A 12,663-nucleotide genomic window follows, 5' to 3' on the forward strand; every position below is an offset into this window, starting at 1 on the left:
CTAAGGTTATTTTAAAATATAACAAGTGTCTGTGTCTTGATTGATTGCTAGTGGGCTAGAAAATACTGCTGTAATAATAATAATTATAGACCTTATATTAAACATTATTAGGCCATACTGATAAATTAACCACAACAGAAGGAACTTCTATTAGTTCTTTACCTCATTTTTGTGACAATAGCTAAAGGAAGGGTTATTTTTCCTCCCATTTCCAGGGCACAGTCTATCACAGCGAGGGAGTCCACCTCAGGAGCTTTCAGCAGCTGCACCTATATTCATTGCATCTGTAGTCAAGGAGCAGCGAAAGGTCCGTGCTTGGCTTGCTTTCTGCTTTCTTTCAGTCTGGGACTCCAGCCCATGGAATGGTACCACCCACGGTTAGGGTGGGTCTTCCCACACAACAAACCTAATCTAATTATCCCTCACAGTCGTGCCCAGAGATTTGTTTCCATGGTGATTCTAAAGCCCATCGAATTGACTAGCAATATTAACCATCACAGAACCAAAAAGTTAAGGCTAGATATTTAAGGTTGTTTTTATCTTGTGTATGCGAATGTCATGGTGTTGGAATGACACAGAGGACAGAACAGGGCACCAGAGCTCTTGGAGCCTTAAGTGCAGGTGGCTATGAGGTACCTGGCATAGATGCTTGGTAGTAAACTTGCCTGCTGCAGCAGTATTCTGAATGACCTGTCTCCCTAGCCACGGGATCACTGCAGTGACAAGGAGGTAATCCACTTGAGAGACACCCAGGGAGAGGGGAGAGTGAGGTGTTCCCAAAGCTCTAAAAAGACTATTTCCAGGGTGTGGCTCGGGTGGGAATGTGTAGCAAGAAGCAATACATCAGTAGACAATGGAAAAGACCTAGACTGTAAGAGCAACAGGAAGTCATGACATCTTAGCGTCTCAAAGGTTCTAAGCAGCAGAAGTTTTTAATAGAAGGCATTCTTCTTGTTGCAGCTTAGAAAACTGCTTAAGGATGGCAAAAGTACAACCTGGGACTTCAGTCAGAAGGAAACAGGGTACAGAAAGTGAGCGCCATCGTCACGGTCTAGCTCAGGACGAGAAAGGCCCTTTGAGATAAATCACTGACCCAGGGTGGGGAGATGGGCTCAATGGGTAGAGTGACTGCCACACAGACATGAGGGCCCAGCATTCACGGAAAAGCCAGGTGTGGGTGTGCACACCTGTACCCTGGTTCTGGAGGAGGAGGAGGCAGATGGCCAGAGCTCCCAGCCAGGCTACCCACTTGGCCAGTTCGAGGATCATTGAGGACAATATCTCAAAAAATAAAGTGGAAAACACCCATCATCAGGCTCTGAGTCCACATAAGCGCTCGCTCGCTCCCACTCTCTCCCTCTCCCTCTGTGTGTGTGTGTGTGTGTGTGTGTGTGTGTGTGTGTGTGCAGGAAGTCACTATGGAACACAGGCTGCACACATGCACAGGTATATGCCACTACGCCTCACTTAGCACCACTTTGTTTTAGACGGGTCTATGTCCTAGAACTCCTGAACTCACAGACACTGATCTGCCTTGGCTTCCTAAGCATTGGGATTAAAGGCATGTGCCACCCTGCTCAGTTGAAAATGCCTTCTTAGTTCCAAAATGTATGTATTTTCCCTTTAAGGAAGGGGATAGGGTTCTTCCAAAAATAACATGGAGCTTAAGACTTAAAAAGTAAAAAGGACATACATTAAGTCCCTACAGTGGAACGAGAAGCTACGTACAAAAGCCTGTTGACAGAGACTGTCAAACTTATGGCGGAGAAATAGCCTCGGAGCTGAAGCAGCAAGGAATATCATTCAAATTGACTGACCGCCCAAGACCTGTCTTCTAATGTGTATGTCACTTCTTCAATGCTGACAGGCAGGGAAAACTGTCATTCTGCAGTTGATTTTCTTTTCCTTGGTTGTACCACTGAACTATTTAAAATGGCACTTCTTAGCTGCGGGTGGTGCACGCCTTTAATCCCAGCACTTAGGAGGCAAGAGGTGGGTGGAAATCTGAGTTTGAGAGCAGCCTGCTCTAGGGAGCGAGTTCCGGGACAGCCAGGGTTACACACAGAAACCGTCTAATAGGCGGTAGTGGCGCAAGTCTTTAATCCCAGCACTCAGGAGGCAGAGGCAGGTGGATTGCTGTGAGTTCGAAGCCAGCCTGGTCCACAAAGTGAGTCCAGGACAGCTAGAGCTACAAAGAGAAACCCTGTCTCGAAAAACAAAACAAAACAAAACAAACACCCAAAAAACAAACAAAAAAGTAAAAGAAAAAAGAAAGAAAACAACAACAAAAATGCTACTTCTTGAATTCATATAGATCCACTTGCCTGTGCCTCAGGAGTACTGGATTAAAGGCCTGGTCTACAAAACAAGATCCACGGCAGCCTGGGCTACATAGACCCTGTCTCAAAACCAAAACAAAACAAGAAAACAAGCTAGGGGTGGTGGTGAACACCTTTAATCCCGGCACCGGGAGGGAGGAGCAGAGGCTGGCTGAGCTTTGAGTTCAGGGCCAGCCTGGTCTACAATGCGAGCTCCAAGCCAGGAATAGAGTGACACCTATTTCAAAAAAAGGAAAACAAAAGTCACGTCTTGTGAACTCGGAGCCCAAATACTGGTTTAATGGGGATACGCCCAAGAGGAACTTCCCCCAAATCTGATGACTAAGTTCTTCATGTTTGAGCCATCACCTCAAGGCCTGTCCCTTCCACGCCACAAAACAGCAACATATCTGGAACGCTGAGTAAAGGCTCTTCAAGCCACTTCGCGCCTGGCAACCTTGCTGACCCGAACCCTGTGCTTATGTATCAACTAGAAAGCGACTTCAAGCCGGTAGCGCAGTGGGACCATAAACCTTCCACAGTCAAGCCGGAACCAAGTTAGGGGGAAAAAAAAAAAAACTCAAACAAAGGCACTCCTAAACGTCATATCCGGTCTCCTGACTCACAGAGCGTCCACACCAGTGGAAGTGACAGGTGATTGGGCGTAGTTAGGAGTGGTCTCCCAGTAGCCAATGGGCTCTACCCACCTCTAGCCTGTCTCTATTAGTGGCCTGTGACGTAAAGGGCGGGGCGGGAGGCTAGTTAGGGAAACGGCAGGGGGCCGGTCCTCTCAGTCGCTTGGAGGCGGGCACCCGGAGGCAAGATGGTTTACATCTCGAACGGTGAGTGAGCGCCTTGCCCTGGGCTGCTTCTGTCTTCGCTCGCCGGGTCCGGAGCTGAGGGTGGCCTCCCCTCCATCAGTGCCCAGTGGCCGGAAGGAGTCGGCAGCGATGGCGGGGGGGTGGGGTGGGGACCCCAGGCGCATCCCAGAAGGCCCCTGGCTGCCGCTGGGTGGCCCGGGTGGTAAACACCGGCCCTCCGAGCCCCGCCGGCGTCTAGTGGGGCTTCCTGGTACCGGCGAATCTCCGATTGTGGATTTGCGATAGTCATCTCGGGCGCTGGTATCTTTACCCGGTAATGACAGTGCTGCTAACCCGGTGTGCGTAGCGCTTTTGGTTTGGGCCACTCTGATAGCGTTCTTTGCTTACCATCTGGTTCGTCTTCGTAACTGTTCTCTTCAGGTGGTATTTACTATTCCTGTTTTTTTCGGATGCAGATAGATTGAATAGCTCGCTCACGGTCAAATTGAACTCCAGCATTACAACCATACATACTGCCTCTATAATGCGTACAATAATGAGGCAGACCTAGCACGACTATGAAAAAAAATTGAGCCCGAGTCTCGCTTTGGAGTTTTGTCTGCCCTGTGTACGTTAAGCTGGCCACTAAGTCACAAGAGATCCTCCTGCCAGGCAATACAAAAGTTTCGATAGGTTTTTCTCCACTGAGAGCCATAGCTAGTCTAAGCCTAATGTTTTTGCCTAAATTTGAAAGAACCTGGGTAGCAAGTCTCTAATTACTGGACTAGGAAACCTGAGGAGGACAATTCACTAGGAAACATGGAAAGACAAGAAACTGCGTGGCCAGAACTCTCTGTGTCATGGGTGAAAATCCTTGGTGCAATCCTAGATGCCTGTCTTGCGTCCCTGGAAGTAACCTGGTTGTATTTGATCCATCTGTGTATCTCCAGAGTTTAGGGCAATGGTGAGGAGTCTTTTTGGCTGCATGCACTTTGAATTTCTTGGCATTTCAGAATTTCACCTCCTGCTAACAAAGCTTTGGGATATGTGGTGTGATGGGAATTGGAGGCAGAAGAAGCGGTTCATCTTAGTTTTTGGTTCTTTCCGATTTTATTATTTGTGATTGAGGTTACTAGCTGCATGCATTATTAAATAATTGTATAGGGCATAACTATTGTACAGTATGTAGAGTGCTCTAGAGGACTTTTTATTTACCAAAGTTTTGTAGTTGACAAAGGCAATTTTATTCTTACTACCCTCTGGGGACACAGAATTGTGTCAGGGTCTGCCTTTGGAATTTAGGAGAAAGCGCAAAGAGCCGTGTAGAATGATGGGTTTAGTGCTTTAGGGTCACCAAGGGATAATTGATGGGCTCCAACTGGATCCATCTTTGGACTGCAGTGCATCAGTACTTCAGAGATGACTTCCTACAGCTGACACCTCTTAATCTCGAATCACTGTGAAGGTTAGCAATGGAGTAAGTTTCCTCAGATGTCATCAGAGCAGAGCTAGAAGCAGAGATAAACCCATCCCTTCCCTCACCCCTGCACTGTCTAGCCCCCTTTCTGCTCTGCCTCACCGAGATTAAATCCAAGTGAATAACTGAAAGTGAGCTGGTGAAGGACCGAGAGAAGTCAAGCCTGCCGGGTGGAGGAGGTAAAGCGCGGAAGGCCTTCAGAGAGGGGAGGCCAGGTGGCTGATGGCCGGCTGCTCCCGCACCGAGTACCCCAGCTTCCTCACCGCAAGCCTGAAACTAACTTCCGTCCTACGGATACAATTCTGCTTGAGAGAAAGAAGAGTCCCATTGTTTGACTCAGAAGCACAGAATTACAGAAAATACTGGCAACTTTTAATAAAGAATGAGTGAACTTTTGGACCATATACATTCTTGGTATAAGAATTTTATCAGCTGGGTGTGGTGGTGCACGCGTTAATCCCAGCATTCGGCAGGCAGATCTCTATGAGTTCATGCTCAGCCTGGTCTGTAAAGCAAATCCAGGACAGCCAAGGCAACACAGAGAAACACTGTCTCAAAAAAACGAGAGAGGGGGAGGGGAGCGCGCAAGCGGTTCACCCAACCCATTGGTGGTCTTCAAAATGCAAGAATAAATATGTTTGTATGTTCGTGTTCACAATGGCATGATTCATAATAGAAAACCAAGATGTCCTTACAAGTGACCAGGCTGTAAATATATATAATGGAATATTGGCCACTCCTTTTAAAGAAGTTTTTGATAGGCTGTCATGTGGCTAAACCCTAAATTATGCTAAGGAAAGCAAGCTGTTCACAAAAGATGGAAATGGCTTGATTCCTTTTATGAGATTTTGCAGTAATTTACAGAGGCAAGAGCAGATTGGTGGTTGCCAAGGGTTACAGGGAAGCAGCAATGGGAAGTCAAAGTTGAGTGGGCAGAAGACACGGTAGTTTTGGAAGTAGGCGGTGGTGATGTTTGTGGACGAGCTCACACAGCTGTGCACTCAAGAATGATCACTTTAATGCTGCATACATCTTGCCACTAAGCTGTGTGCATTTTACCAGTGAGGCAGGGAAGGCAAAGAGAAAGGAGATGCCTGGAGTGGGTTCCCCCACCAGAACTGCATACGTAAGGAGGCCCTTAGCAAAGGACTGGACTCTGGAACCCAGAGTTTTACTTCACTCATGATGAACTTCTGATGTTGACCATTGTGAAATAGGAAGCAAGTTAAAACCACTGATTAAATGCAATGTCAAGTTGTGGACTTGTGACACTCATTTTTTTTTTTTTTTTTTTTAATTCTCTCTCTAGGACAAGTGTTGGACAGCCGGAATCAGTCCCCATGGAGATTGTCTTTTATAACAGATTTCTTCTGGGGAATAGCAGAATTTGTGGTTTTTTTGTAAGTATAAAAGCATTTATTTAGTTGCATTTATACTTAAGCCCATTGAATCACATTATGTTGGTTCTCTTTGAGAATGTCATGCATGTGCATAATGTATTATGATCATACTGATCCCTCTTTTTCTCTGCACTTCCCCACATGTTGTCCATACACCCCCTCCTAACTTTATGTCCTTGCTTCTTAATTTTATGACCCACTAAGTAAAATTGCTGCCATATGGGTGTGGCCATCCCCAAAGCATTGTTTCCCTACCAGGGACCACAGCCCTAAGGAAAACTGCTCTCCTTCCCTGAGCAATCGTCAGCTGTCAGTAGCTCTGTGTAGCCCTTCCTCAGCTGCCTACTGGCTGGATCATGTGCAGGCACCCACAGCTTGGAAGAATTCATGAGTGCAGCATGTTTGGGAGACACTGTTTTGTCCCAGTTTTTCCTGGCTTCTGGCTCTTAAAGTCTTTTCTCCCCTTTTTCCATGCTGTTCCTGAGCTTTTGGAGACATTGTGTGATAAAGATGCCCACTGGTGGCTGCGTATTCCGTAGCCCCTTAATCACTGCACTTAGACCAGCTGTGAGTCTCTGTATTAACTATGGTCCAATGCATAAAGCAGCTGAGGCACCTTCTTCCAATTGCAATCATTTAAATAGCTTCCCAAAGGAAAAGTAAGGCTTTTATGATTATGAATATAATGATGAATTAGTAAGCTTGACTATGCCTGAACCGTTATGGTAGCCATGTCAGCCTATAGCCAGGCCTACCCATTCTCATGTCAAATTACTTCTTGGTTTTGGGCTTTGAGACCAAGTGCTGCTATGTAGTCTTAGATAGCTGGTTTAGTGTTACCTATGTAGAGTCTAAGCTGGATTCACTGTAGTCATCCCGCCCTAGCCTCCAAAGTGTTGAACTTATAGGAGGGTGTCACCACTCCTGGATCCGCACTCTTTATTTTTATTTTTATTATTTTTTTAATATTTTATCTAATTTTAACTTATGTGCGTTGGTGTGTGGGTGTCAAATTTTGGAGTTACAGACAGTTGTGAGCTGCCATGTGGGTGCTGGGAATTGAACCCGGGTCCTTTGGAAGAGCAGGCAGTGCTCTTAACCACTGAGCCATCTCTCCAGCCCCTGGATCCGCACTCTTAATGAAGGGTTAGACGTCAATAATAAAAGAGACAAAAAAGTGAGCTTCTCAGTCATTTCAAGCAGTTCTTTATTAAATGAGGGTTGTTACTGTTTGCCTTGTACATGCTGTGTTTTCAAAATTACCAATTACAAGTCTTATCCTGAATTTGCATAAATATTTGAATGTCTCATTGAGCATTGTGCCAGCTAGAGCTAGAGTTATCTGAGAGGAGGGGACTTTAGCAAGCAGCCGTCCTCCATGACTCAGCATCAGCTGCAGCCTCCGTGGCTCAGCATCAGCCCTAGCCTCCAGGGTCCTGCCCTGGCTTCCTCAGTGATGGACTATGACTGTGGAAGTATAAGCCAAATAAACCCTTTCTTCCCAGCTTGCTTTTGGTCATGGTGTTTCATCACAGCAATAACAACCCTAACTAAGACAGATAGAATATCAGTAATATTAGTTTGCATATTCAGTATAATTAATTACATTCCTTATAATGTCAGTCTTCATATTGCAAGGGATGGTGAGGTGAGTGAGTATCATTGTGGAAAGTGAACACCAGAGGAAGTTACCCAGGAAGGGACAAGATAAGGCCCTGACTTTAAGTTACCAGTGCAAAATTTAATGACTAATACATTTCACCTAATCTTTATTATCTATTGTTTTGCCTTAGTTAACACCTCCATCTAAGAAATCCCAACATTCAGAATTCAGCATCAGGCAGTGTTCAAGCCAACCTGGCCTACATAGAATGTTCTAGACCAGCCACAGCTGCACACATAGTTGACCTTGTCTTTGGGGTGGGGAAGAGGGGGAAAAAGAACAGAAACTGCATATTCTTCTGACATTCTAAGAGGCTCTGTGCCTCTGACTATAATACCCTCATCTAGTTTCTCCACAGAGTGGAGGCTGTTGACAGAGGAATTGCAGGCATGGTGACTGTAAGATACTGGTAACAACAGAGAAATCATCAGGGGTGGGTGATGACTGTACGATACTATAAAAATAGATTCTGTTGTAACTGAACAGAAAGAATGAAACTGATGAGGACTCTGGTTTCATGCTGCCTACAGGGGCTCCTAGCAGATGAGAACTGCGAGGCAGGTGGCTTTGGTGGACAATGTGGCACAGCCTGTTTCAGACACAGCTTACGCTAATTATGGCCAGTGGATTTGAGGAAATGTAGGCTTAAGCTAATAAGTTGGGTTGGTCACCATCGCACAGAGAGCTTTAAAAGTATGGAAACACACTTGGTGATGGTGTCAGAAGCAATGCCCTGCTGTCTTCTGTCCCATGTTTCAGTTTCAAAACTCTGCTTCAGCAAGATGTGAAAAAAAGAAGAGGCTATGGCAGCTCCTCTGATTCCAGATACGACGATGGAAGAGGGTACGTGGAGCCTTTCTTACTGATGTTTACTCCTCATCCATTGTGTTGCTTACGTTAGACTTGCAGAAGTTAAAAGATTAAAGTCCTTGTCACAAAATTAACAAGTTACTATAAATCAAAAGTCAGGTTGCATCTTCTGATAAACTGAGTCAAACCGGCAGGATGATAAACATTGTAAATATACCGTGGGCAAGGCTGAGAACTAAGGGTCAGCATTCAAGTCGAGAGACTTCACAGCACAGTCTGAATGCCCAGCAGTCGAGAGACTTCATGGCACAGTCTGAATGCCCAGCAGTCGAGAGACTTCATGGCACAGTCTGAATGCCCAGCTGCCAGTGAACGGTTGAGATGAGAAGGCTGAGCTTGGCTTTACTCGCTGCAGTTCAAATGCATTGTGCATCTGACAGTTAGTGTTGGAACTTTTGATTCCTGACTTAGAGTTTGCTTTTCTTATCCTGGGAGAAAGCACTGATCACAAGCAACTTGGGCAAGGAAAGTTTTGTTGCAGTCCATCAAGGGAGATCAGAGCAGGTACCGAGGCAGAGAGCATGGAGAAAGGCTGGTTTTGTCTTGCTCCTCCTGCCTTGCTCAGCTGTCTTTATTATACGGCCTGGGCCCACCTGCTCAGGAATGGCACCATCCACAGTGGACAATTAGCAGTCAGCAATCAAATGCACCGGAAACATGCCCTCCCTGTATCCCAGTCTGAGGAAGGCGATCCCTCAGCTGAGGCTCCATCTTCCCAGGTGTGTCAAGTTGACAGCCACGATAAACCATCCTACCAACTGTTAGGTCTCAAACCTGGGACAAATGGCTGACTGAGGTGTCCCATAACATATCAAGGTGGACATTGGTGGACAGGTTCTCCCTGAGTCCCTACCTGTTACAAGATATAGCTGCATACCCCAGCCTTTACCCTAATGTTCATATAATACAGCCATTTTGGTTACTTGGCCCCTTTGCTCTACCCTTTTCCAGCCTGATCAATGGCTTTTCTTCCCTTCCCCACTCCTCCTCATGTGGCCCAGCTCCGTCTGGCCCTGTTTTCTCTGGACTCTCCCCGATGTCTCTGCCTGACTATGATCTCCCTTTCATCTACAGTAACCCTTCTCCACCATACCTATAGGGCTTTGTTTTGTAGCACTGGGCCCTCGTCCAGGCTACATATTCCTAGCTGGCCTTGAACCGCTGATAATGTCTATCTCCCAAGTGCTGAGAGATGGTTGTAGGGTACCATGCTTGTTTTCCTGTGTTACTGAAAAAAGGTATAGTTGAATGCTTAATAAAAGGAACCAATTGGCCAGGTGTGGTGGTGCACAACTTTAATCTCAGCTCTTGGGAGGCAGAGGCAGACAGAATCTGAGTTTAAGGGCAGTCTGGTCTGTATAGAAAATTCCAGGCCAGGCAGGACTGTATACATGGCAAGGCATTCTTAATAAAGAGAGAACCGACTAAAGCTGGCTTTACCAAACAGTAGATACTTTTCTTTTTTATTAGGCCCCCAGGAAACCCTCCACGAAGAATGGGTCGAATCAGTCATCTTCGTGGCCCCAGCCCTCCTCCAATGGCTGGTGGATGAGGAAGGTAAGTTAAAATCTCAAACTGTTTTGCAGGATTTTAATAAATGCCTCCTTAGGAATATTTTATTTAGGAAAACAAATTGTATTTTTGGTGAGGAGCTTTTTGAGACTGTGTGTGTGTGTGTGTGTGTGTGTGTGTGTGTGTGTGTGTGTGTGTGTGTGTGTGTGTGTAGGTATACACATATAGGTATGGGTGCCTATGGAGATCAGAAAAGAGTCAATTCTCCTGGAACTTGAATTGCCAGCAGTTGTAAGCCGCCCAACATGGGTACTGAGAATTCAACTCTTGCCCTCTGCAAGAACAGTTAGTGCTCCTAACTGCTGAGCCATCTCTATAGAAGTTGTTTATTATCTAGAGACATATGTCTTAATCCTTGAAAATGTATTGATTGTATTATCAAAATATCAGTTGAGAAAATATTTTTTTTCTTCCTGTTTATCATACCTTCCCTTAGACCTCCCTGGTTGCCAACCCCCTTCATTCTTCCAACCCCTTAGGACTCTCATGCTGGTGTGTGTGTGTGTGTGTGTGTGTGTGTGTGTGTGTGTGTGTGTGTGTGTGTTCCTATTTAATAAGCAGTAGCTAATTGTTTTAACCTCTTTTAGGTAAATGTCTGCTCTAAGAAGCAGACAACGAGACATGCACTTGTGTAGAAGGAAGCCATCAAGAGGTGAGGAGCGGCTCGCGCAGGATAAGACGGTGTATGTCTAACCAAGGACTGCTCTGTGTCCTCACAGATGAATGAGGTCATGCCGGGAAGTCCCTCTGCAGGATCTGGCCTGACTGAAATGCAGTTCTATAAATGTACATGTTTGTCTCCTTATCTTTTTTGTATAGTTACTAAAGTACTAATATGGGTTTAATAAGTGAATGTTTTTCGGTTGCAAAACTTGATTCTTCATCTTTATATGATCAAATCCAAAATCTTTGATCTGGAAGAAATAAAGGCCATGTGTTTAGTCCTGGGTTTTTGTTTAGTTTTGTTCGGCTCTTTGACCCACCATGCCCTCTGCTCCAATGTATACAAGTCCTGTTAATGTTGCCTTTTTTCAGCTTTTGAAATACTGTTCATTGTTATTTTGCTCTCATTTATAAATAAACTACAACATAATTGTTTCAATAGTATACATTTGCTTGTGAATTTTTGCTCTCCCTTTTTGGCGGGGGTGGGGGGTGAGGGTTCGAGACAGGGTCTCTCTGTGTAGCCTTGACTGTCCTGGACTCGATTTGTAGACCTGGCTGGCCTCGAACTGACAGAGGCGGATACCTGCCTCTGCCTCCTGAGTGCTGGGATGAAAGGCGTGCCCACCACGCCCGGCTTGGTTGTGAATTTTTAATCTTTAATTATCAGGACTTTATAAGGCCCCAGTCATCAGAATTGAGCTTCAAATGACCGACTATATGCTGGTCAATCTTCAGCAGACTCCACTGCTAGCTGTCTTGACAAGCAGGAATGTGGTCCCATTGCTTAAGATCCTTCCTATTTGCCTTTGGCTCTTATGGATCCCCTTCCATGTCTTCCTAGAGAACCCTGTTCACCCTGTCCCTACTGGGTACACTCATCTTTGGAGACTCTTAGTAGGCTGCTTTACTGCTGTGAGAAACACTGATCAAAGGCAACTTGGGGAGGAAAGGGGGTTTTTGCTACTCTACAGCTTACGGTTCTCTGTGGAGGGAAGTTAGGGTAGGGAGCATGAGGAACACTTCTTACTGGCTTGCTTTCAATGCTTGCTTAGCCTGCTGTGTAGTACAACCCAAGGCCATCTTCTCAGGGGTGGCATTATCCACAGACGTCCTCACATATTGATCAAGAAAGTGTCCTACAGACTTGTCTAAAGGCTGTCTTGACAACGACAGCATTTTCTCAGTTGAGGTAGCTCCTCGTAGGTTATTCTAAATTTCCAAAAACTAATCGGGGCAAATGTATATCCGAGGCTGGCCTTGAACTAGACCTTGAGATCTTCCTTCCTACACTTCCAGAGTGCTGGGATTACAAGTATACATGCATCAGCTTGCTTGGCTAGTACCAAGCAATGGAACACTCGATAAATAGGCATGGAAACTCTAAAAATGGATAGCAGTACACACCAGTGTACTAGGGTTGAACATACTGAGGTAAGAGCTATTGACACCTACCTATCCGAAAGGGGGGCGTAGTATCACCACACACTGGCGTGCAAGGAGAAGAAAGGTGGTTGCGTTTTACAGTGAGAGCATTTTTTCGACTATGCGGTTAGGACCAACCCGTTTTATGTTTTTAGTTCATTCTTAAATTACACAAATAAATATGAGGGCCCAGAGCCCAGCAGCCCCCTAGATTGTGTGGCTGTGACTGGCGGAAACATTAAATTTCAGCTAAGAACATGGCCTCAGTAGGTGACTTAAGTCACAGGCACAGAGAAGCTACAGCTTACACTAAGAGCCTTCTCTGACTCTCAATACTGAAAGGACACAGTGAGGTGGGAAGTGGTCCAACTGAGAGCAGTCTTCTGGCTGACCTGAGTTCTATTCCTAGGACCCGCAAAAAAGGATGTCCTAGAGTTCTTATCCTCTGAGCCCCACATACGCTCCTTAGGAGTAC

General features: G+C 45.7%; 1 protein-coding gene across 1 annotated transcript; it reads left to right on the top strand.

Moving 5' to 3' along the window:
• The first annotated feature begins 3,048 nt into the window (after positions 1 to 3,048).
• Selenok (selenoprotein K) lies at positions 3,049 to 10,089 on the top strand. The gene is made up of 4 exons (XM_051140840.1): positions 3,049 to 3,160; positions 5,905 to 5,995; positions 8,418 to 8,501; positions 9,999 to 10,089. Exons 1-4 carry the CDS (start codon positions 3,142 to 3,144, stop codon positions 10,087 to 10,089), a joined length of 285 nt encoding a protein of 94 aa, XP_050996797.1. The 5' UTR covers positions 3,049 to 3,141.
• The last annotated feature ends 2,574 nt before the right edge of the window (positions 10,090 to 12,663 follow it).

The sequence above is a fragment of the Acomys russatus genome, chromosome 3 (assembly GCF_903995435.1).
Source record: "Acomys russatus chromosome 3, mAcoRus1.1, whole genome shotgun sequence".
In the NCBI taxonomy this organism is placed as follows: Eukaryota; Metazoa; Chordata; class Mammalia; order Rodentia; family Muridae; genus Acomys; species Acomys russatus.